General features: G+C 40.8%; 1 protein-coding gene across 2 annotated transcripts in view; it reads left to right on the top strand.

Annotated features, from left to right (window-relative positions):
* The window catches only part of thada (THADA armadillo repeat containing), a 387510-nt gene that overhangs the window by 267462 nt on the left and 98181 nt on the right, over positions 1-21867 (top strand). For both annotated transcript variants that reach the window (XM_048536483.2, XM_048536484.2), the window contains exon 30: positions 2101-2186. In XM_048536483.2, coding sequence (XP_048392440.2) covers positions 2101-2186 — 86 coding nt within the window. The remainder of the gene's footprint in view (positions 1-2100; positions 2187-21867) is intronic.

Below are 21867 nucleotides of genomic sequence, written 5' to 3'. Positions count from 1 at the left end.
CTGTTAGCGTTATAATTGTGGCTCCACAGAGGCCATTCCTGCTCAGAGCTGATAATGCCAAAGATTGAGCTGATGAACCCACATAGGTTCACAGTTCCACTTCGGGAAGCCCTGCTTTACTTTGGCAACACTGGTACATAACTGGAGAGTACCATATGCAGCAGGTGTTGGAACTGGAATCCCAGAAGGAACCTACATAGTGGGGAAGCTTTGTTTTGACTGTTCGTGACCACATAAACAACAATAAAATATCTTTGATGGATTGAATGAACAAAATTGCACATTAATCACCGGCTTCTTAAAATTAATTGTACTTTCTGGGGAAAAAAGTACAAATTAATATATCTTTAAGAGTTTGTATGATTCGTATGAAATGCAAGAAAATGTCATGAGTTTTAAATGGGCTTTTATAAGATTTCTTCCATTCTGATACTGCTACTTTGTCAGAAGCCCTGTTTATACCTTGGAACAGAATAGCTCTTGAGGAAAATTTTGTAATTTTTGTGAAATTAATCAATTTTACTAACTGAATTTGTTCATGGTTTAGAAACATAGCAAATAGGAGCAGGAGTAGGCCATTCACCCTTTGAAGCCTGCTCCGTCATTGAACATGATCATGGCTGTCCCTCTATTTCAATGCAATATTCTCACTTTCTCTCCTTGCCTCTATGTGCCATTCATATCTAAAAATTTACCTGTCTCTCTCTCTCTCGAATATATTCAATGACTTGATCTCCACAATCTTGTCTACTAGGAAATTCCACAGGCTCACTACCCTTTGAGTGAAGAAATGTTTTCTCATCTCTGTCCTAAATTACCTACTCTGTATCAAGAGACTCTGACTATGTGGTTCTAGACTTCCCAATAGAGAAATCACCATCACTGCATTGGGTATGTCCATCCCTGTTGGAATTTTATTCATTCCAATCAGTTAGTGCACCATATCTTCTCCCTCATACTCCTAAAGCGACAGAATAAACCGGTATAAATTTCACTCAAACCCGCTTATGAATTGAAGAGTGATTGATGCTTTACAATAGAACCCTTTGAGCTTTTGAACCCGTTTTGCTGCTTGTTATACAAACCACCAGAACAGGTCTAGGATACAAGCTAAAGGTCCGCCAGCACTACCTTACCAACAGGCTTCAAATCTAACACTCCCACTTTATCGTTACAGCATTTTTCATGTCCCATGCGAACCACGTTTATGGTCTCTGACATGGCTGAATTATCAGCAATTTTGAATCGAATTGAAACTGCCTACACTTGTTTCAATTAGGGCTGTCATAACCATTCACAAGAAATGAATTTTTGATCTCATCAATCGGGTTGCATTTTAATTTTAACTCCTGAAAGTGAAAATTTTTGTTCTTGGTCACCCAAGCACCCAGTTTTCATTGGTAAGCATTATCATTTTTAACAAAAACTCTTAGACATCAGTCCAAGTCATAGTTGCTGATAATTAGGACCTCTTAGTGAAATGTATTTGACATCTGATACATTTTTTTTGTTAATTAATGAGATAAGATCCTACAACCTAACTAAGTTGCAACAGATTTTTATTTTTAATATGGGCTGGACAGTCTCAGTTGTAAATACTTTGGTGATCCTTGAATAAAAAGTACATTGTTGCTTGTCAATGGCTGGGGTTTTTCCTGAACATCTGTTCTGATCTTCTATCAAAAATAAAATTTAATAGCAATTTTAAAGTCCACTTATTATTTAAATGTATTCCATTTCTTGACAAAAATATAAAGGTCTGCATATTTTCAGAATTGATCTGACTAAGAGCACTGATATGACTGTGCAAAAACAACGCAGTATGCAAAGAAAATACCATAGATTATAACAAGAAGTTTGTACATCTTTTATTCTGATTTTGCTACAGTTTAAACATTTCAAGTCAGCTAGCTGTTTGAAAGATAAACCGTATTGCAGTGTTGACTTTGCTCCACTTCCCTTTCCCTCTTATGGATATAATGAACTCAATTTGTTATTTTCTCACTGGTTGCATGATGGTTTGCTTTTGTTGTAACCTAATAGCTGTTTATTCTTTAATTAGTTTACATAGTTGATTGTTACTGATTTACTGTTTTCTAGGCAGAATCCTTGTTTCCTTACCAGAGCAACCTTTCTTGATATCATCAATATCTTGTGTCATCAGTTGGATAAGTCAAAAACAAGAGGTAAGAATTTATAGAATCAAGTTCTAAACCTTGCAGTGTTTTCAATAAATCGCTAATCACGTGTACAAGTTCAGACTTGTACATGTTTTCTACAAATTAAGGTATTTTAACAAATGATCTTGGGGGATCTTTAAGCCCATTTAATGTATGTATTAAAGCTAACATAGAATGGTATTTGTAGAATCGGTTCCTGGTGTGATGAAAAAGATGAACAACTGTCATGGCTGACAAAAATTACAGAACAGACATAATTAGCCATGTGGTCACTCCTATTTTTGATTTGTAGACAACAAAATTTAGAGAACAACCTTCAGTCATGCTGATGGCTGCACCTTATTGTAGATGATGTTGATTTCAAAAATAAAACTGTGAGGTTCAGACATTCGTACCTCAGTTACTAAGGTGTTATGAGACAGTGTTAGGAGTAATGTTTTTTTCAAAATCATTCAAATGAAAGTTTGCCAACTGCCTACTAGATTTTTGAGTACTTTAAATGTAGTTTGTCATTCAGTTAAAATGATACTGTATTTAATGTAAAGCTGAGGTGATATGAACTACTGTCCGGAGATGATAGGGGCAGTTTTAACTTAGAGATAAATGTTAAAAGTCAGATTCCCTAACACATTCCAATTCAATTTTGTGCGCCTCTCCCATTCCCTTCCCTTGTTCACCTACATCTTATGTATGTACCCTAGAGCTGAGAATTTAAAATTCTCATCTATATTTTGAAGCCATTCCATGATCTTTTTATCTAGTACAGACTGCTTCAGCTTCCCTTCTTCACAAAACACTGTGATCCACTTTTCCTGTTCTCTTAGATGCTTCTTCCTTGTCCCGACTTTTGTGTCCCTCTCGCTAGACATTCAGACCACTTCTACACAGTTCCAATTTTGAGTCCATTCACTCGTCCAGTTCAGTTTTTTGGTGACCCTTCCTAATATTTCTATTTTTAGGCTTGGTGTCCATATTTTTTCTTACACCACTTGCGATGACTTTTGGATGTTTATTCAAATTAAAGGCACAATACAAATGGAATTATTTTTATACGGTTATTATTGTAACCAGGAATTAGAATGCTGGTGTATCTAAGTCGATAACACATCAGTACAAAAGTTGAAGAAGTTGCTTTAATGTGGGGCTTGCCTTGACCTGGTGTCTGCTTTACTTCATATAGTTTATTAGTGACTAAATGGAGCAAGTTACATCAGCCAGTTTTTGATTTTTGAATACCCTTTAGTTTGTTGTGCCTCATACCTTGGATTTTCATAATGTCCTTTTCTTTAAACTGTAGCTCAGATGTTTTGTTGTTTCTGTAAAATTACTGACCTTGTTTCTTTAGATCAACATCAATCAGCCTTTGGTTTGATTGATCTTAAACAAATTCCTAGGTACTGTTGATAGCCGCAGAGTTTAATTTAAGGAATGCTACTATTTAATTTTGCCTCATTTTGGGCTTTAATAATAAAATATTACATTTTAATCATTGTCACATTTTCACTTTCTCAGATCTGCCAGTCACCCCTTAAGTGCATAAGGAAATACCATGTCACCAGCAAATCTCTTATGCAGCAAAACGTAACTGCAATTTTAGGTATGGTAACAGGGAATAGAACATAGAACATTACAGCACAGTACAGGCCCTTCGGCCCTCGATGTTGTGCCGACCTGTCATACCGATCTCAAGCCCGTCTAACCTACACTATTCCATGTACGTCCATATGCTTATCCAATGACGACTTAAATGTACCTAAAGTTGGCGAATCTACTACCGTTGCAGGAAAAGCGTTCCATTCCCTTACTACTCTGAGTAGAGAAACCACCTCTGACATCTGTCCTATATCTTTCACCCCTCCATTTAAAGCTATGCCCCCTCGTGCTCACCGTCACCATCCTAGGAAAAAGGCTCTCCCTATCCACCCTATCTAACCCTCTGATTATTTTATATGTTTCAATTAAGTCACCTCTCAACCTTCTTCTCTCTAATGAAAACAGCCTCAAGTCCCTCAGCCTTTCCTCGTAAGACCTTCCCTCCATACCAGTATCTTGAATCAGAATCTTGAATTTTTTTTTCCCTAGTACTATGTTCTTAATTCAGACCCCCATATGGGTCATCAACATAACCACCATTAGTTGTCAACCTAAAACTGTTGATATTTGTCCCTGATAAACAGGACAAAATATTCACAATACAAAGGAAATTTTGCACACAAATTGCGAATAATTTCCAATAATCTGTAATTCATTGTTTCTTATGTAGTTAAATCCTTGTGTCAAAACTTTCATGCTCACCAATGTGCTGCTGTGTTTCAATAGCTGGTATGTAACTGAAGCATTTCAGAGTGACACAGAACCTTCTGGAAGGAAGATGTTACAGGAGAACCATTCAGCTACAATAGAAACATGTTGTCTTTGGCTGTGACACATCAGATATGCTGTTATTTCAGGGAGAATTTTATGGATATAGGTAAAGATGAAGAAAAACTGTCTTTAAGAGAGCTGACACAGGCACACGGAGGCTAAATCTGATTCCCATATTTTTGAGTTCCAAGGTTACCTTTGTTGCATTTCATCTGCCTTTTATCTTAAAGAAAATAGAGGAAAAGAAGGGTAAGATGTAATATAGTGACAACAGTAAATTGTTCCAATGATTCAGAAGTACAATGACTTCAAACTCTGCAGTACTTAATATGTTTGCTGAAATTGTGTGGTTTTATAACTGGTAGCAGTACTGTATAGATTACTGTAATGAAACGATATGTTATAATTATTTAGGAACTTTGCCACTTTGCTGGACCATTTTCTTTTGGTCTAATCAATGTTAGAGTTACCTTAAGGGCTGGTTGCTCTGGTAGTTCTAGTAGATTTAGGTATTATTTTAGAACTTTAAGCTGTTGCAGCCTTTATGCCAACTTGATGAAATCACTGAGTCAGGGGGACAAAGCAACTCCTTGAGCTAGATAGGTTCAGTAAATTAGTCAAGAAAAATCTTCAGCAATGTCTAAAGAATTCCTACTGAATGTTCTGAGGTTTATGTTATCCAAGAAAAACATCAGTATTTATGGATAGCAATATTGTACTTGAGTTTGATTAGCTTCAGAACTAAATCTAAAGAAAATTTGTGTGAAACCTCAAAAGTTTATGTTCAAGACTAATTCAGAAAAAAATCAGGTTTTAAATGGATACTTTATATTTTGTCAAAAAATGCTCTTTATTATATGAATAGATTTTTGAAGTTGTCCATTCAAAAAGCTGAGAGTGAGGATGGTAAAGAAATGACAAAAATAACTCAATTTAAAGCTGATCATTTGCCGAGTGTTGATGCAAAAGGCAAACAAACCTATTTCATTCACAAAGTACTTTATATGGAGCATTGTGTATACAAACTGTTGAATTATCGTTGCAGCTGAATTGAAGGCAACATTAGAGAAAGCCATCAAGAGACCTCATGCTTTGCTTGTTTGGCTAATCAAGAGGAATTTTGTTAGTGCAGCTGTGCTGTTGGTTACAAACTGTACTGATAGACCTAGGTCACTGAAACATTTTGCCTTAATTGCCTGCCTTTTTGATTTATTTTTATAACTACATCACGCAGGAAAGCTTAAATATTTGGTTATTCTAATCTTTGAAATTCTGCAGCTGTGGTTTTCCATTTCTTTCCTGCTGCAGGCTATGGCGGAACTGCAGAGTATATATATTTGTGGGCATCTCCACAAAACTAAAAGCAAGGGGAGTTTCAGCCCATTATTCATTACTGATATTCATTTCTTTGACAACCTGACTTTATCACTGTCCACTCTGTTTGTATTTCCTGTGGTATTCATCCACCAAAATTAACCTTTTCCCCCAATTTGTGTATGTTTAAAAAGAACTTCAAGCGGTCAAACGTTTATTTTTCTTTCTCTGATTGAAAGAGTTGAAATATTAGTACTTTACATAGGTAGAAGTATGATGGTTCCTTGTCTGTAACTTGGAGAAATGATTGCAATAATTGGAATTTGATTTTAGATTGATATACATAGCTAAAACTGCTGAAATGACACCACATTTGGCAAAATGGCAACAAGAAGAGCGCTTTGATAAATTTTAAAATTTAAAAGGCTATTTTGTTCATTTATCAAAATCATTGTCGGTAACCAAAGAGGTATTTTCCAAACATTGACTTTGAAAACAACTGATGAAGATGCCTACAAAAATTATTCAATGGATTATCACTAAGAATAGGTTTTCCGTGTTGACCCTACAGTCAGAAAGCACACCAACACCTCTACTTCCTCAGAAGGGTAAGGAAATTCGGCACGTCCACAACAACTCTTAATTTTTATAGATACTCCACAGAAAGCATCAAATCCGGATGCAACACAGCTTGGTTTGGAAACTGCTTTGCTCAAGACTTCAAGAACTTACAGTGAATTATAAACACAGCCCTATCCATCATGAAAACCAGCCTTCATTCCATTGACTCTGTCTATGCTCCCCGCAATCTTGGGAAAGCAGCAACATAATCAAAGACCCCTCCTACCCAGTTATACTGACTTCCACCCTCTTCTATCAGGCAGAAAATGCAAACGTTTGAAAAACACATACCAACAGATTTAAGAACAGCTTATTTCCCACTGTTAACAGGCTTATGATTGGACACCTCATAGGTTAGAGTTGATCTTTCTCTGTACCTTCTTTGTAGCTGTAACATTGTTCTATATTCTGTTCTGTCTCCCTGATGTACTTAGGTAAGGTGTGATTTGTCTGGTTAGCATATAAAATAATACTTTCCACTGTATGTCAGTTCAGGTGACAATAATAAATCAAAATAAGTTGGTTGATCTCAGCTAGGGTGGCAGTAGAGTTTCCACAATTGACCTCCACTTCCCTGGCTAAGAAAGTAGAAAAATCAACCAGTTTCATCTGTTCGGAAGGAGAAACAGGAGTAGACTATTCAGCCCTTTGAGCCTGCTCCAGCACTGAATATTATTGTGGCTAATCTAACACTTCAGTATCTTTTGCCCAACTCATCCCCATAACCCTAGATGTCACTTTTCATCAGAAATCTATCAATCTTTATGCTAAACATGCTCAAATACTGAGATTCCACAGCCCTCTGAGAATTCTAAAGGTTTGCAATCCTCCAAGTAAACAGCATCCTCCTGATCTCTAAGTGGCATTCCTCATTATTTTAAATTGTGCACCCTAGTTCTAGACTATGCAATGAGGGGAAACATCTTACCTGCATCAATATTGTGTGTCCATTTAAGTAATTTTGAGTTTCAGTAAGATGACTTCTCATTCTTCAAAACCGTACAGAATAGAGACCCAGTTTGCCCAATCTTTCTCCATCGGACAGTCCCACCAGCCCAAGAATAAGTCTTGTGAACTTTTGTTGCAGTCTCTCTATGGCAATAATCTCTTCCCTGAAATAGGAGATGAAAACTGCACACAGTATTTTAGGTGAGGTTTAACCCAATTCCTAGGCAATTGAAGCAAGATTTCACTACTCCTGCATCCAAATCCTATTACAATAAAGGCTAACATTCAATTAGCCTTGCTTGCCTTGATTTCTAACCAGTTGGAAATATGCTTGCATTGTTATAATAATGATGTGAAGTTCTTACATCACTGGACCTATAGTTACCTAAGGCACAAGTACAAAAATAATGGAAGTACTCAATATACCTTAAGGCTATAAAGAGACAAGTTTACAATCAATTGTGTAGTTTACATCAAAAGAGCTATCAAGTACATAAGCTCTTTAGTAGGTTTGAATAGAAATGCATAATCAAGATTAATGTAGGTCATTATTTCAGCCACTCCTATCGCAAAGTTCAATTCCTACCACCCACACTGAACTTCCTTCCCTCCCTTGCATGCATGCACACACCTCCCCCACTCCTCTTCTGCTCTCAACTTTCCAGAGGTCTCTTTAGAATAATTTTGCTGATTTATTCTTCCCAAATGATATTTTGTCATACATCCATAGCTGATGGAAAAAATGTTCATCTTTTCCTCACACCATTGTCCATGACCCCAAACTATCCTGTCATGTGAAAGTGCACAAGTTTTGTCTCTTTACAAATATTGATTGACTTGTCATATATTTCCAGCATTTTCTGCTTCTGTCCTATATGTAGTTTTGACGTTCAGTTTTGTGGGGAGCATATTGAACAAGTGTTTCTTAAAGCATGCTTAGAACAATTCAAGCAAGGTTCCAGAAGTTGAATGGCTGCAAAAACTAACCTAGTGAAATTAGCAAAAGAAAATACTGAACATTCTTTAGAGAGATCGTAGGAACTGCAGATGATGGAGAATCTGAGATAACAAGGTGTAGAGCTGGATGAACACAGCAGGCCAAGCAGCATCAGAGGAGCAGGAAAAGAGAAAGGTCTTGACCTGAAACATCAGCTTTCCTGCTCCTCTGATGCTGCTTGGCCTGCTGTGTTCATCCAGCTCTACACCTTGTTATCACTGAACATTCTTTGTTGCTTTTCCCAGCATTTCAGTCAATCTGCCTACAGAAGTTAGGGGTTTTATCACATTCCCTGTGTTGTGATAAAGATTTATCATTATTTGTGAATTTGGGCTTTAAAGTATGGTTAAAATAGATGTCTGGTTTCAGTTCTGTAAAGGTCAAAATAAAACAATAAACGGCAACTTTTTTCTTTAAAGAGGTGAGAAATAATTTGGAACAATTAACTAAAAATAAGAAAACACGTGACATAACTGTGAAGCAGGCTACCTATGGTGTTGATCAAATGTTTACAAAGTTTAGCTTTTAGGATGCATAGTGAAGAGCAGACCAGGGCCCAATAGTAAATCAGGTTTCAATTCAGAAATCAGTTTGAATTCACAGGAACAGTTTTATCAGTTTTATTAAGAAGGCCCATCTATTAGTTGTGTAGAAATTTCCAGTCTGGAAGATTTTCTACCTGCTTAAGAGACATTTAAATAAGAAATTAAAAAGTTAAGATAGGAGCCGTACTGCTTTGTGATTGGGTATCTCTAACTTGGGGAATGAGGTTAAATCATTTTGTTGATTATATTAAGATCCTTCTAAAGTGGCTCACACTTGCAGCTTTGTTTTGGTTTTCTTTTGTATAATTAACGTGTTATTTTGTTAAAGAAGATTGCTCTTGTATGAACATAATCAGTCTCTAACCACCACAGTAAACAACTATAAAAATTAAATGTAATATCTATCAAGCTGAGCATCGCTGTGGGATATTACTTGTTCAATAGGGCTAGCAGCTGGAATGATAACAGTGGCCATAAGTAGAGTATTGACATTCTTTGAAAATAGTTCTCTGAAATGTAGAGATAGTAGGAACTGCCAATGCTGGAGAATCTGTGATAACAAGGTGTAGAGCTGGACAAACACAGCAGGCCAAGCAGCATCAGAGGAAGAAGGGTCCAGACCCAAAACGTCAGCCTTCCTGCTCCTCTGATGCTGCCTGGCCTGCTGTGTTCATCCAGCTCTACACCTTGTTAACTCTGAAATGTACCCTGTTTCCACTGTCTCTACAACACTGTAGCGTATTAAAGGTGGGATGGAGGCCTTGAACTTGTGTTTCCAACTAACTTTCTGGTAAACTCCTTGAGGTTGGGTTTTTAGTGGACTCCAAAGGGCCAGTTACTTTCATCGAAACTTTTTGATTGATTCAATTTTTCCATTGAAAAAGTGACACGATAAATTTTCCTTTTTAAAAGTCCAACGTGACAAATCGTTAAAACCATTATTGACTAAAGACAACTTTCTTTTTGTAGTTGACATGTATTTTAATTTTTGAGTGTTTGACTACTCTACACCATGAGGCAGCTGGCCCTCTGCCCGACTTCCACTATTCTCCAATGTGGTGTCAGGCAGTCTAACAAACATTGAGGATGGTGCTTGCTGTCAGCATTTTGGCCCTGACAGGGGTTGGCATTACGAACTGGGTACTAATCTTGCTACCTGCCCAGTTGATGTATGTGCAGACAATGTTGTATGAAGCTTGTGTGAAGACATGGAAAGTTTTGGGCTAAATTTCATTTTACAAGGAGAGCTGCTGATGGTCCAATTGTGTTTTAATTAACATTTTGTACATTTTTACATTTACTGCTTTAGTCTGGTACTGTATCTCTCTTGCATAGCAAACTTAAATGCTGCACGTTTAGCCTATGTTGTTGCTAATTTACCTACTGCCTAGTTCACTTAATTATATATTTGAATACTATGGTCTTTTTATTGATTATATCAAAACGATTGAAAAAAATACTGGTACTGTGTGCAGCAGTGCTAACCACTGAGCCACCAAGGCTGCACAGTGGCTCACCGGTTAGCACTACTGCGTTACAGCACCAGAGATCGGGATGCATGTCTGCATGAGTTTCTGCTGGATACTCTGGTTTCCTTCTACAGTCCAAAGATGTTTAGGTCAGATAGACAGGCCGTGCTAAATTGCCTGGTAGTGTCCAGTGATGAGCAGGCGAGGTGGATTAGCCATGGTAAATATGAGTCAAAGAGATAGGGCTGGGGGCTGGATTTGGGTGGGAGGCTGCTCAGAAGGTCAGTGCGAACTCAATGGGCAAAATGGCCTTTTTTCACACTCGAGATTCTATTGTTCTATTTTGTAGAATGTTGAACAATGAGAGGTGATCTTATTGAAAACTTAGAAAATTTTTGCAAGCCATGACAGAATAAATATGGATAGGATGTTTTCCTTGATGGGTGAGTTTAGAACCAGAAGACACAGTCTCAAAGTAAGGGTAGGCCATTTAAGAGTTGGTGATCAAATAGCCTACACCTCCAATTTCCATCTACAACCATTATTTTTCCATCTAAAATGTAATACCTTACAATTATCCACAAAACCTTTTCAGTCTGCCTGCCAACTCAATAAGTTTTTTTGAATCTCTCCTCCTTGAGAAACTATAAATTCTGTTGGTTAAAGCAGTTGTGGAGTTGGCAACAAATTTTGATATTGTACTCCTTACACCAGAGAGGGTCCGCATAAGCATCATTTGCCCCTGTGCCTAAACGTTTGATTCAGTTTAGATAAGCCTGAACATTTGGATAAGGGATGAAGAACACTTCAATACCTTGCTCTGAAGATATAAGACATAATGGGGAGATGATAGCCTAATGATATTATCGCTGGACTATTAATCCAGTGATCCCAGCAATGTTCCGGGGATTTGGTTCGAATCCCACCATGGCAGACAGTGGAATTCGAATTCAGTAAAAAAAAATCTGGAACTAAGAGTCTACTAATTAATAATGATCATGAAACCATTGTACATTATCAGGAAAACCCATCTGGTTCACAAATGTCATTTGGGGAAGGAAACTGCCATCTTTACCTGGCCTGGCCTACATGTCACCCTAGGGCCATAATAATGTTGTTGACTCTTAACTGCCGATTGGGCATTTAGGGATGGGCAATATACGCTGGCCTAGCCAATGACTCCCTCATCCCATAAATGAATAAAGAAAATAAATGATCAGTGAACATTCTCACATAATTTGATCACAGAGAGAAAACTGAGCTCATGAATGTATAAAGAGTGCAGCAAAGGTTGAGAGCGGCTTTAGGGGTGAGTGACTTCAGTTTTGTGGATAGTTTGGAGAAGCTGTGGCAGTCCTTGGAGAAGAGAAGATTGAGCAGACATTTAGGAACACTTAGGAGGCAGCGATCATAATATGGTAGAGTTCAGTCTGCAGTTTGAAAGAGAGAAGGCAAAATCGGATGTAATGGTGTTACAGTTAAATAAAGGTAATTACAGGGGCATGAGAGAGGAATTGACGAAAATCGACTGGAAGCAGAGCCTAGCAGGGAAGACAGTAGACCAACAATGGCAGGAGTTTCTGGGTATAATTGAGGACACAGTACAGAGGTTCATCCCAAAGAAAAGAAAGATTATCTGGCATGGGATTAGACGGCCATGGCTGACAAAGGAAGTCAGGAAATATATCAAAGAAAAAGAGACAGCCTATAAAGTGGCCAAGAGCACTGGGAAATCAGAAGATTTGCGAAGGCTACAAAAACAGACAGAGGATAACAAAGAGAGCAGTAAGAAAGGAGAGGATCATATATGAAGGTAGGCTAGCTAGTAATATTAGAAATGGTAGTAAAAGATTCTTTTAATACATAAGAAACAAAGGAGAGACAAAAGTAGATATTGGGCCGTTCCAAATTGATGCTGGAAGGCTAGTGATGGGAGATAAGGAAATAGCTGAAGAACTTAATAAGTACTTTGTGTCAGTCTTCACAGTGGAAGACATGAGTAGTATGCCAACAATTAGGGAGAGCCAGGGGGCAGAGTTGAGTACGGTAGGCAATACAAAAGAGAAAGTGCTAGAAAAGCTAAAGGGTCTAAAAATTGATAAATCTCCTGGCCCTGATGGGCTGCATCCTAGAGTTCTGAGGGAGGTGGCTGAGGAAATAGCCGAGGCTTTGGTTGTGATCTTTCAAAAGTCACTGGAGTCAGGGAAAGTCCCAGATGATTGGAAAATTGCTGTTGTAACTCCCTTGTTTAAGAAAGGATCAAGGCAAAAGATGGAAAATGTTAGGCTGGTAAGCTTAACCTCAGTAGTTGGTAAAATTCTAGAATCCATTGTCGAGGATGAGATTTTTAAATTCCTGGAAGTGCAGGGTCAGATTAAAACAAGTCAGCATGGTTTTAGTAAGGGGAGGTCGTGCCTGACAAACCTGTTAGAATTCTTTGAAGAGGTAACAAGTATGTTAGACCAGGGAAACCCAATAGATGTTATCTATCTAGACTTCCAAAAGGCCTTTGATACAGTGCCTCACGGGAGGCTGCTGAGCAAGGTGAGGGCCCATGGTGTTTGAGGTGAACTACTGGCTTGGATTGAGGATTGGCTGTCTGACAAGGCAGAAAATTGGGATAAAAGGCTCTTTTTCGGAATGGCAACCGGTGACGAGCGGTGTCCCCTAAGGTTCAGTGTTGGGGCCACAGCTGTTCACCTTATATATTAATGATCTGGATGAAGGGACTGGGGGCATTCTGGCGAAGTTTGCCGATGATACGAAGATAGGTGGACAGGTGGGGAAGCTGCAGAAAGATTTAGACAGTCTAGGAGAGTAGTCCAGGAAATGGCTGATGAAATTCAATGTGAGTAAATGTGAGGTTTTGCACTTTGGAAAAAAGAATACAGGCATAGACTATTTTCTAAACGGTGAGAAAATTCGCAAATCAGAAGTGCAAAGGGATCTGGCAATGTTGGTCCAGGATTCTCTAAATGTTAACTTGCAGGTAGAGTCCGTAATTAAGAAAGTGAATGTAATGTTGTCGTTTATCTCAAGCGGGTTGGAATGTAAAAGCAGCGATGTGCTTCTGAGGCTTTATAAGACTCTAGTTAGGCCCCATTTAGAATACTGTGTCCAATTTTGGGCCCCACACCTCAGGAAGGACATACTAGCCCTGGAGCGTGTCCAGCAGAGATTCACACGGATGATCCCTGGAATGGTAGGTTTAACATATAATGAATGGCTAAGCATCCTGGGATTGTACTCATTAGAGTTTAGAAGGTTGAGGGGAGATCAAATAGAAACTTACAAGATAATGTATGGTTTAGAAGGGGTGGACGCTAGGAAGTTGTTTGCGTTAGGCGGGGAGACTAGGACCCGTGGGGCACAGCCTTAAAATTAGAGGGGGTAAATTTAAAACTGAAATGAGACGACATTTCTTCAGCCAGAGAGTGGTGGGCTTGTGGAATTCATTGCCGCAGAGTGCAGTGGAGTCCGGGACGTTGGATGCCTTCAGGGCAGAGATCGACAAATTCTTGATCTCGAAAGGAATCAAGGGCTACAGGGAGAGTGCAGGGAAGTGGTGTTGAAATGCCCATCAGCCATGATTTAAATGGCGGAGTGGACTTGATGGGCCGAATGGCCTTCCTTCCACTCCTGTGTTTTATGGTCTTATTTGATTCAATTAATTTTATTTGATTGATTCAAAGTCATGAGGTTCCGGACAGCATTGACTACAACTGTTTCCTTTGGCTGGGGGGCAGAAAGCCAAAGAGTATTGACAGAAAAACCAAAGACGATATGATCCAACAACTTTTGCACAACCATTGATTAGGATCTGGAATGCACTGCCTAGATGGTGGTTATGGCATTTTTGGTTGTCGTTTTCAAATGGGAATTGGATAAATACTTGAAGGTATTAAAATTCTGTGCTATAACCATTTTTTAATCCATATTGATACACTCCATGAGGTCCATATCAGCAGGAGCCATGGGATATCTGTATCCTGAAGCCTGTTGTTTGCACTTGCCTGCTGCAATGAGCCAACAAAGTAAAAACGGGGAATAAAACTTTGTAGCTTTAACTATTCCTTCTTTTTGAAACACTGTTTTCCTCAATAAATCTGTGTTGATCTAATCATGCATTTTTAAATGTATGTTTATTTAACTTGGATATTTGGCAAAGGTGTCTTTAAACAAAAGATGAGGTGCTTCCCCAAATGTTAGGGAAGGATAGGCATAGGTAGAAATGGTTGGTGGTGTATGTCTTATGTGAGCTCATTGTAGAGCTGTGCTTTCCTGTATGTCGCATCCATGCCAACTGCTTTGTAATTTGCCTGTCTGGTTCAATTTTATATTCTTCTAACAAGAATAAATTTGAGTAATGAGGGAAATCCACCAATTAAAACAAACTGAAAATTACACAATTAAAGTTTTGCTTATTTTATCCTGGGAGAGGACAGTGTTGGCAAAACTACGTTGTTGATTTCCCTCGTGCCCTGCAAAGGTGCTGATGGACTTTTGCCTTGAAGTACTGTAGCCCTTGTGTTGCTGGGGCTTCCACAGATGTGTTAAGTAGGAAAATTGAGGAGATTGCAGTCATGATGAACAGATGACATATGTGCAAACGAGAATGATATCTGTTTTAGAGAGGGACTTCCAGGTGGTGCTGATCCCATCATGTTGATGTCCTGGTTTGGCTCCTTGGTAGAACTGTGGCCAATGTGTTATTTCATATTTTCCACTGTGTATGCTGTAGATCATTTATAATGCCGCCACAGTCCATTATGGTAAAGGTTGGGTGTGGATTCAAACATGATGGTCTCCAGTCAAGCAAACCATTTGGAATACAGGTAACATGTTTAGGATTGAAATAACCTCCTCACACAATGCCTTTAGATTTGCTGATATCCCATCTAGTAGCTTTGAGCAACAACAGAATTATTGCTCCTTGCCAGGGAACTCTTATCAGTCACGCTTTTAAAGCAGTCTTTTCTGTGTATCTTTTCTATTTCTGTCATCATCATGAAATCTCATAGCAATTTCCTTTTGTTTGTTTTATCTTTCTGCACTTGTCAAAGTTTATAAAGTGAATACAGATCTTTTTTTACTCATTCACCTTCTTTTCCAGGTCAGCCATCATGCATGCAGTCCCTGAATCATTCGCGAAGAGTATATTGTTGACTTTAAGAATAAGCAGTGAAGTCACACCACCATAACAAACTTAAGTTATATAGTGATGTTTGAAAAAGTCTTGTTTGCTGCACCTTTGTGTTGCTAAGAGATTTAGCAAGTGTTTACATTGGGATTGCCAACTTTGAAGTCTTATCACTGAAGTAGAAGCACAATTGCAAAGTTCAGCAAAAGTTTTATTTCTGCAATCTGGAGATCCGTAGACTTAAAATTGTTGTGAATTACAACGATCTTTGTAATCAATCTTGTGATCAAATTTATAAAATGCTTGCAAAAAATTCATTACCTGACAACTATACAGTTGTTTTGGGGAGCAGTGACTTGGTGCTCTGTAGGAATCTGTTGATTTTAAGGGGAATTTTAGAATGGTCTGCATGATATGGACTATGTCAAGATTTGTAACAAGATAGAACGAGAAGTCTGTGAGATGTACCTCAGCTTGTTGCATCTTTTATGCAATTGCAGAGCAGCGAGATAACTTTCTCTATGGCAGCAGCAAGTAACCAATTAAGGAGGATTGTAGGTTGTTAAAGTGATATTAACAGCACACCACGCTCAATAATATTTAGCTTCCAGCCTTAAATAAATGTCAAAAGTGTGGCAAATTCTTGATGTGGAAGTCAAAGCAGGTATCTGATGACTTCAGCTTGCTGCTTGCCTGAAAGAATATCCATATTGGCCACAAGAGACCAACGTCTCAGGGCACATTCCATGGCCCCGGGAACATGCACTGCACTTCATGATCATTGGTTAGGAATACTGCGGTAAGTAACTCACACCTGCCTCCCCAAAGTATGCCCATCATCTGCAAGGCAAAAGTCAGGAGTGTGATTGAATACTCCCCACTTGCCTGCACATGCAACTCGAACAACAATCAAGAAGCTTGTCACCATCCAAGACAAATCAGCCCATTTGATTGGTGCTACATCCACAAGCACCCACTCTCTCCACCACCAAAGCTCAGTGGCAGAAGTGTGTACAATCTACAAGATGCACTGCAGAAATTCACCAAAATGTTCAGACAGCACCTTCCACAAACCCATAACCACTTCCATCTAGAAGGAAACATAGTGAGATTGTGTATGAAGGGTGCAGAAAATATTTACAACGACGTTACCTGGACTGGAGGATTTGAGTTGTAAGGAGAGACTGGATAGATTGGGAATTTTTTTCCCTGGAGTGTTGGAGGCTGAGGGGTAACGTTATAGAGATTTATAAAATCATGAGGGACACAAATAAGGTGAATAGCAAAGGTCTTTTCCCTAGGGTAGGGGAATAGGTTTAAGGTGAGAGGAGAAAAATTTAAAAAGGACATAAGGCAACATTTCCACACAGAGGGTGGCATGTGTTTGGAATGAACTATCAGAGGAAGTGGTAGATGCGGGTCAGGTTACAACATTTAAATGATATTTGGACAGGTGGATGGATAGGAAAGGTCTAGAGAGATATAAGTCAAATGCTGGCCAATGGGGCTAGTTTTGTTTCGGGAAATCTGGTGGTCATGGATATGTTGGGCTGTTGCTGTATGACTGTGTGAAAGGCCAGTAGATATATGGTGACCCCACAGCCTTTAAGTTCCCCCCAAGTGTCTCACCATCCTGACTTGGAAATATTTTGCAGCTCTTTCCCTCCCCCTGGGTAAAAATCCTGGAAGTCTTTACTGAAGGGACAACCCACAGCACATGGACTGCAGAGGTCCAAGAAGACAGCTTCCCACTAGCTTCTCAAGTGCAAATAGGGAAGGCAATAAATGCAGGTGAAGTAGTGAAGCCCACATCCTATGAATGAACTGGAAAAAAATTGGCATCCTACATGGCTCATTTGTAATCCGCTTACTGGATACTCTGAACTTCCCTGCTGCACCTTTGGGCACAGTAGCAACTATTGTTGTAATGTTGCAGCAAGGACACTTTGCACTCAAGGATATGGATCCTGTTCATGGACTGAATCAGTCTGCATCTGCAGTTCGTGGGCTTTCTTAGCTCTCGCTGATTTTGAGCCTACCTAGATGCTTACAGAATCTTTTGTCTTTTTTTAATTCATTTCTGGGATAAGGGTGTCACTGGCTAGGCCAGCATTTATTGCGCATCCCTGATTGTCTGGAGGGCAGTTTAGAGTCGATCGCATTACTGTGTGTCAGCAGTCACGTGTAAGCCAGATGTGTTTTTGTAATAGTCGACAATAGTTTCATGGCCGTTATTAGACATTTAATTCCGGCTTGCATTGCTTTGCCTTTTTGTGCTATGCCCCTTCAGCTGGAGCAATTAAGCTCATATTTCTTCTGTCTTGCCTTATCATGCAGCACGGACCCAAAGGAAAGAAGCTTGTCATGTTTGTCACCAGGTCATAGGCAAGTCAAGGCAGTTAGCTTTCACTCAAGGTATGCCAGCATTATAAGTCAAAGGCAGCCCCTGATACCAGTCTAGTGGCTGAGACACAGTTGGAGTCAGAATGCTCTGTACATAAGTGGTAAGGTTGAATAGTGTATCCATCACCTTGACTCTTTCTGCCCTATTGTGAGCAGTTTTCCTCCTGGAATGAAAGAGAAATGGGGGAGTATTAATGCAGATGACAGTTTGTGGCAGAGCTGGTTAATTTGGTACAGGTGGGAGGTGTGCCAAGCAAGTGAGCAGGCAACACAGCGGGCATGCCAGTTTGGTGATGTTGGAGTTTGGGATGGGTGACAGTTCATGAGGAGGGAAGATGTTGCAGGCAATACTGAGGGAGGCAGAATATGAGTGTTAGTGGGAGGTGAGTACAGTAGTAGATACACAGTGAGTGAGAGGTAGCAGAGAGGATCGTGGCACTTATGCTCGCTGACTGGAGGAGATCATTGACCTTCCTCCTACATTGCTATGCATTCCTCTAAACAGCTGAGACTGCACTGACCCATTGGCAACCTTGAACCAAGCTGGCATGGCCTGGTGTCATGGCATCCACTGCTGGTCCTGGGGAAGACTATATCTTGCCGATGTCCCACTGCATACAGCAGGACCTCTCTGTCCCTACCCACAAAAAGGGGTGCTAGTCACCTCTTTTCTGTCCTATTCACGGCAAATATCAGGAACCATGCAGGGCAGCGCCAGACTGACAGGGCTTGTCCAGGTGTCCAACAGGCTTTTAAAGATAACGCTAGGACCAGAGATTTTTTTTGAAGTATTGGTTCACAGGGTGTGAGCATCTCTGACTAGAACAGCATTTATTGCCCAACCCAGTTTTAGAGTCAGCTGCATTGGTTCTGAATTCACACATAGGCCAGAACAGGTGAGGATGGAAGATATCATTCCCCAAAGGGCATTAGTGAACCAGATGAATTTTTGTAACATTGGACCATGATTACATGCTTTTAATTCCAGTTTTCTTTTTATTAAATTCATCTGCCATAGTGGGATTTGAACGTAATTCTCCAGAATATTAGCCCAGGTTTTTGGGCTACTGGTCCAGTAAAATTACCACTACACCACCACCATCCAGTTGTTTCTGGAACAGTGCCTGATAAGATGGGGCTAGAATTGGACAAGAGGGACCCTTTAGGGGTGTGGTAGGTAGTTGATGAGACAACAACAAGGTGTAGAGCTGGATGAACACAGCAGGCCAAGCAGTCCCAGAGGAGCAGGAAAGCTGACGTTTCGGGTTTAGACCATTCTTCAGAAGTGGGAGAGGGGAAGGGGATTCTGAAATAAATAGGGAGAGGGGGGAGACGGATAGAAGATGGATAAAGGAGAAGGTAGGTGGAGAGGAGACAGTCTGGTCAAAGAGGTGGGGTTGGAGCCAGTAAAGGTGAGTGGAGGTGGGGATTTAGTGGGGGTAAGTCAGTCCAGGGAGGAAGGACATGTCACGGGAGCGGGATGAGGCTGGTAGGTATGTGACAAGTTTGGTTGTTATACAGTGAGAATGCTCATTGAGCTCCATGGCCAAAAAAACCCCTCCAGAATAGTCAACGCAATTCACCCATAACCAAAAAAATTAAGATTCCATAATCTTGAACTTTGGAAGCCAAAAACAGATTGGTTTGCTCAACACTGTTCGATCCACATGTCTAACCCAGTTTTCTGTACACAGCTCCCTGGTATGCTCCAATGCATCTCAATTTAATCTCAAGGTCAAGCACCTCACCTTTTGATTAGGTGCTAGACAGCCATCTAGATTCTCAGTAAAACTCAGTGATTTCAGACTATAGTCTGTGCTCCTGTTTTGGTTCCTTTTGCTTTTCAGGTTGTAGTTTTATTCTCATTCTTCATCTGGTTTTGATTTTGAATGGCATCTGTATATCATTTTTCTATTCTAATCTTCTAATAAAGATTATTAAACGTGTATGCATACAGTTTTATAATAGAATTTGCTAAATTTATGACAGCAATAACCTAGTGATTTCTCCTCATCCTTTTGCAAGGCTTTGGGATATCCTGAAGTTGTAAAAAAACACTATATGAATGCAATTTTTGTTTCTCTTGTTATATGGCAGCAGTTGATATTATTCTCATCTCTAACTTTGCACATATTAGTTTCTCAGCTCCCACTTTACTAGAGTTGTCTCCAGAAAGCTCACTTTTTTTCAATCACATTAAGACTTAACTACTGGTGCTACATTTTTGAAAGACATTAAATCCTGCTTTTGCTCTCAGATACAATGCAAGTAAACAACTTATCATAGTTAATAAAATGTGAGGCTGGATGAACACAGCAGGCCAAGCAGCATCTCAGGAGCACAAAAGCTGACGTTTCGGGCCTAGACCCTTCATCAGAGAGGGGGATGGGGAGAGGGAACTGGAATAAATAGGGAGAGAGGGGGAGGCGGACCGAAGATGGAGAGTAAAGAAGATAGGTGGAGAGGGTGTAGGTGGGGAGGTAGGGAGGGGATAGGTCAGTCCAGGGAAGACGGACGGGTCAAGGAGGTGGGATGAGGTTAGTAGGTAGCTGGGGGTGCGGCTTGGGGTGGGAGGAAGGGATGGGTGAGAGGAAGAACCGGTTAGGGAGGCAGAGACAGGTTGGACTGGTTTTGGGATGCAGTGGGTGGGGGGGAAGAGCTGGGCTGGTTGTGTGGTGCAGTGGGGGGAGGGGATGAACTGGGATGGTTTAGGGATGCAGTAGGGGAAGGGGAGATTTTGAAACTGGTGAAGTCCACATTGATACCATATGGCTGCAGGGTTCCCAGGCGGAATATGAGTTGCTGTTCCTGCAACCTTCGGGTGGCATCATTGTGGCAGTGCAGGAGGCCCATGATGGACATGTCATCAAGAGAATGGGAGGGGGAGTGGAAATGGTTTGCGACTGGGAGGTGCAGTTGTTTGTTGCGAACTGAGCGGAGGTGTTCTGCAAAGCGGTCCCCAAGCCTCCGCTTGGTTTCCCCAATGTAGAGGAAGCCGCACCGGGTACAGTGGATGCAGTATACCACATTGGCAGATGTGCAGGTGAACCTCTGCTTAATGTGGAATGTCATCTTGGGGCCCCGCACGGCCCGGTTCTATCTCCTTCCCAAAATCCACAAACCTGCCTGCCCTGGTCGACCCATCGTCTCAGCCTGCTCCTGCCCCACCGAACTCATCTCCACCTATCTGGACTCCATTTTCTCCCCTTTGGTCCAGGAACTCCCCACCTATGTCCGTGACACCACCCACGCCCTCCACCTCCTCCAGGACTTCCAATTCCCTGGCCCCCAACACCTCATATTCACCATGGACGTCCAGTCCCTGTACACCTGCATTCCGCATGGAGATGGCCTCAAGGCCCTCCGCTTCTTCCTGTCCCGCAGGCCCGACCAGGCCCCCTTGACCGACACTCTCATCCGCCTAGCGGAACTCGTCCTCACACTCAACAACTTCTCTTTTGACTCCTCCCACTTCCTACAGACTAAGGGGGTGGCCATGGGCACCCGCATGGGCCCCATCTATGCCTGCCTCTTTGTAGGTCACGTGGAACAGTCCATCTTCCGCACCTACACAGGCCCCAAACCCCACCTCTTCCTCCGGTACATTGATGACTGTATCGGCGCCGCCGCTTGCTCCCCAGAGGAGCTCGAACAGTTCATCCACTTCACCAACACCTTCCACCCCAACCTTCAGTTCACCTGGGCCATCTCCAGCACATCCCTCACCTTCCTGGACCTCTCAGTCTCCATCTCAGGCAACCAGCTTGTAACTGATGTCCATTTCAAGCCCACCGACTCCCACAGCTACCTAGAATACACCTCCTCCCACCCACCCTCCTGCAAAAATTCCATCCCCTATTCCCAATTCCTCCGCCTCCGCCGCATC

This window comes from Stegostoma tigrinum, chromosome 9, assembly GCF_030684315.1.
Source record: "Stegostoma tigrinum isolate sSteTig4 chromosome 9, sSteTig4.hap1, whole genome shotgun sequence".
NCBI lineage: Eukaryota > Metazoa > Chordata > Chondrichthyes > Orectolobiformes > Stegostomatidae > Stegostoma > Stegostoma tigrinum.
This window is presented reverse-complemented; position numbering and strand designations above follow the sequence as displayed.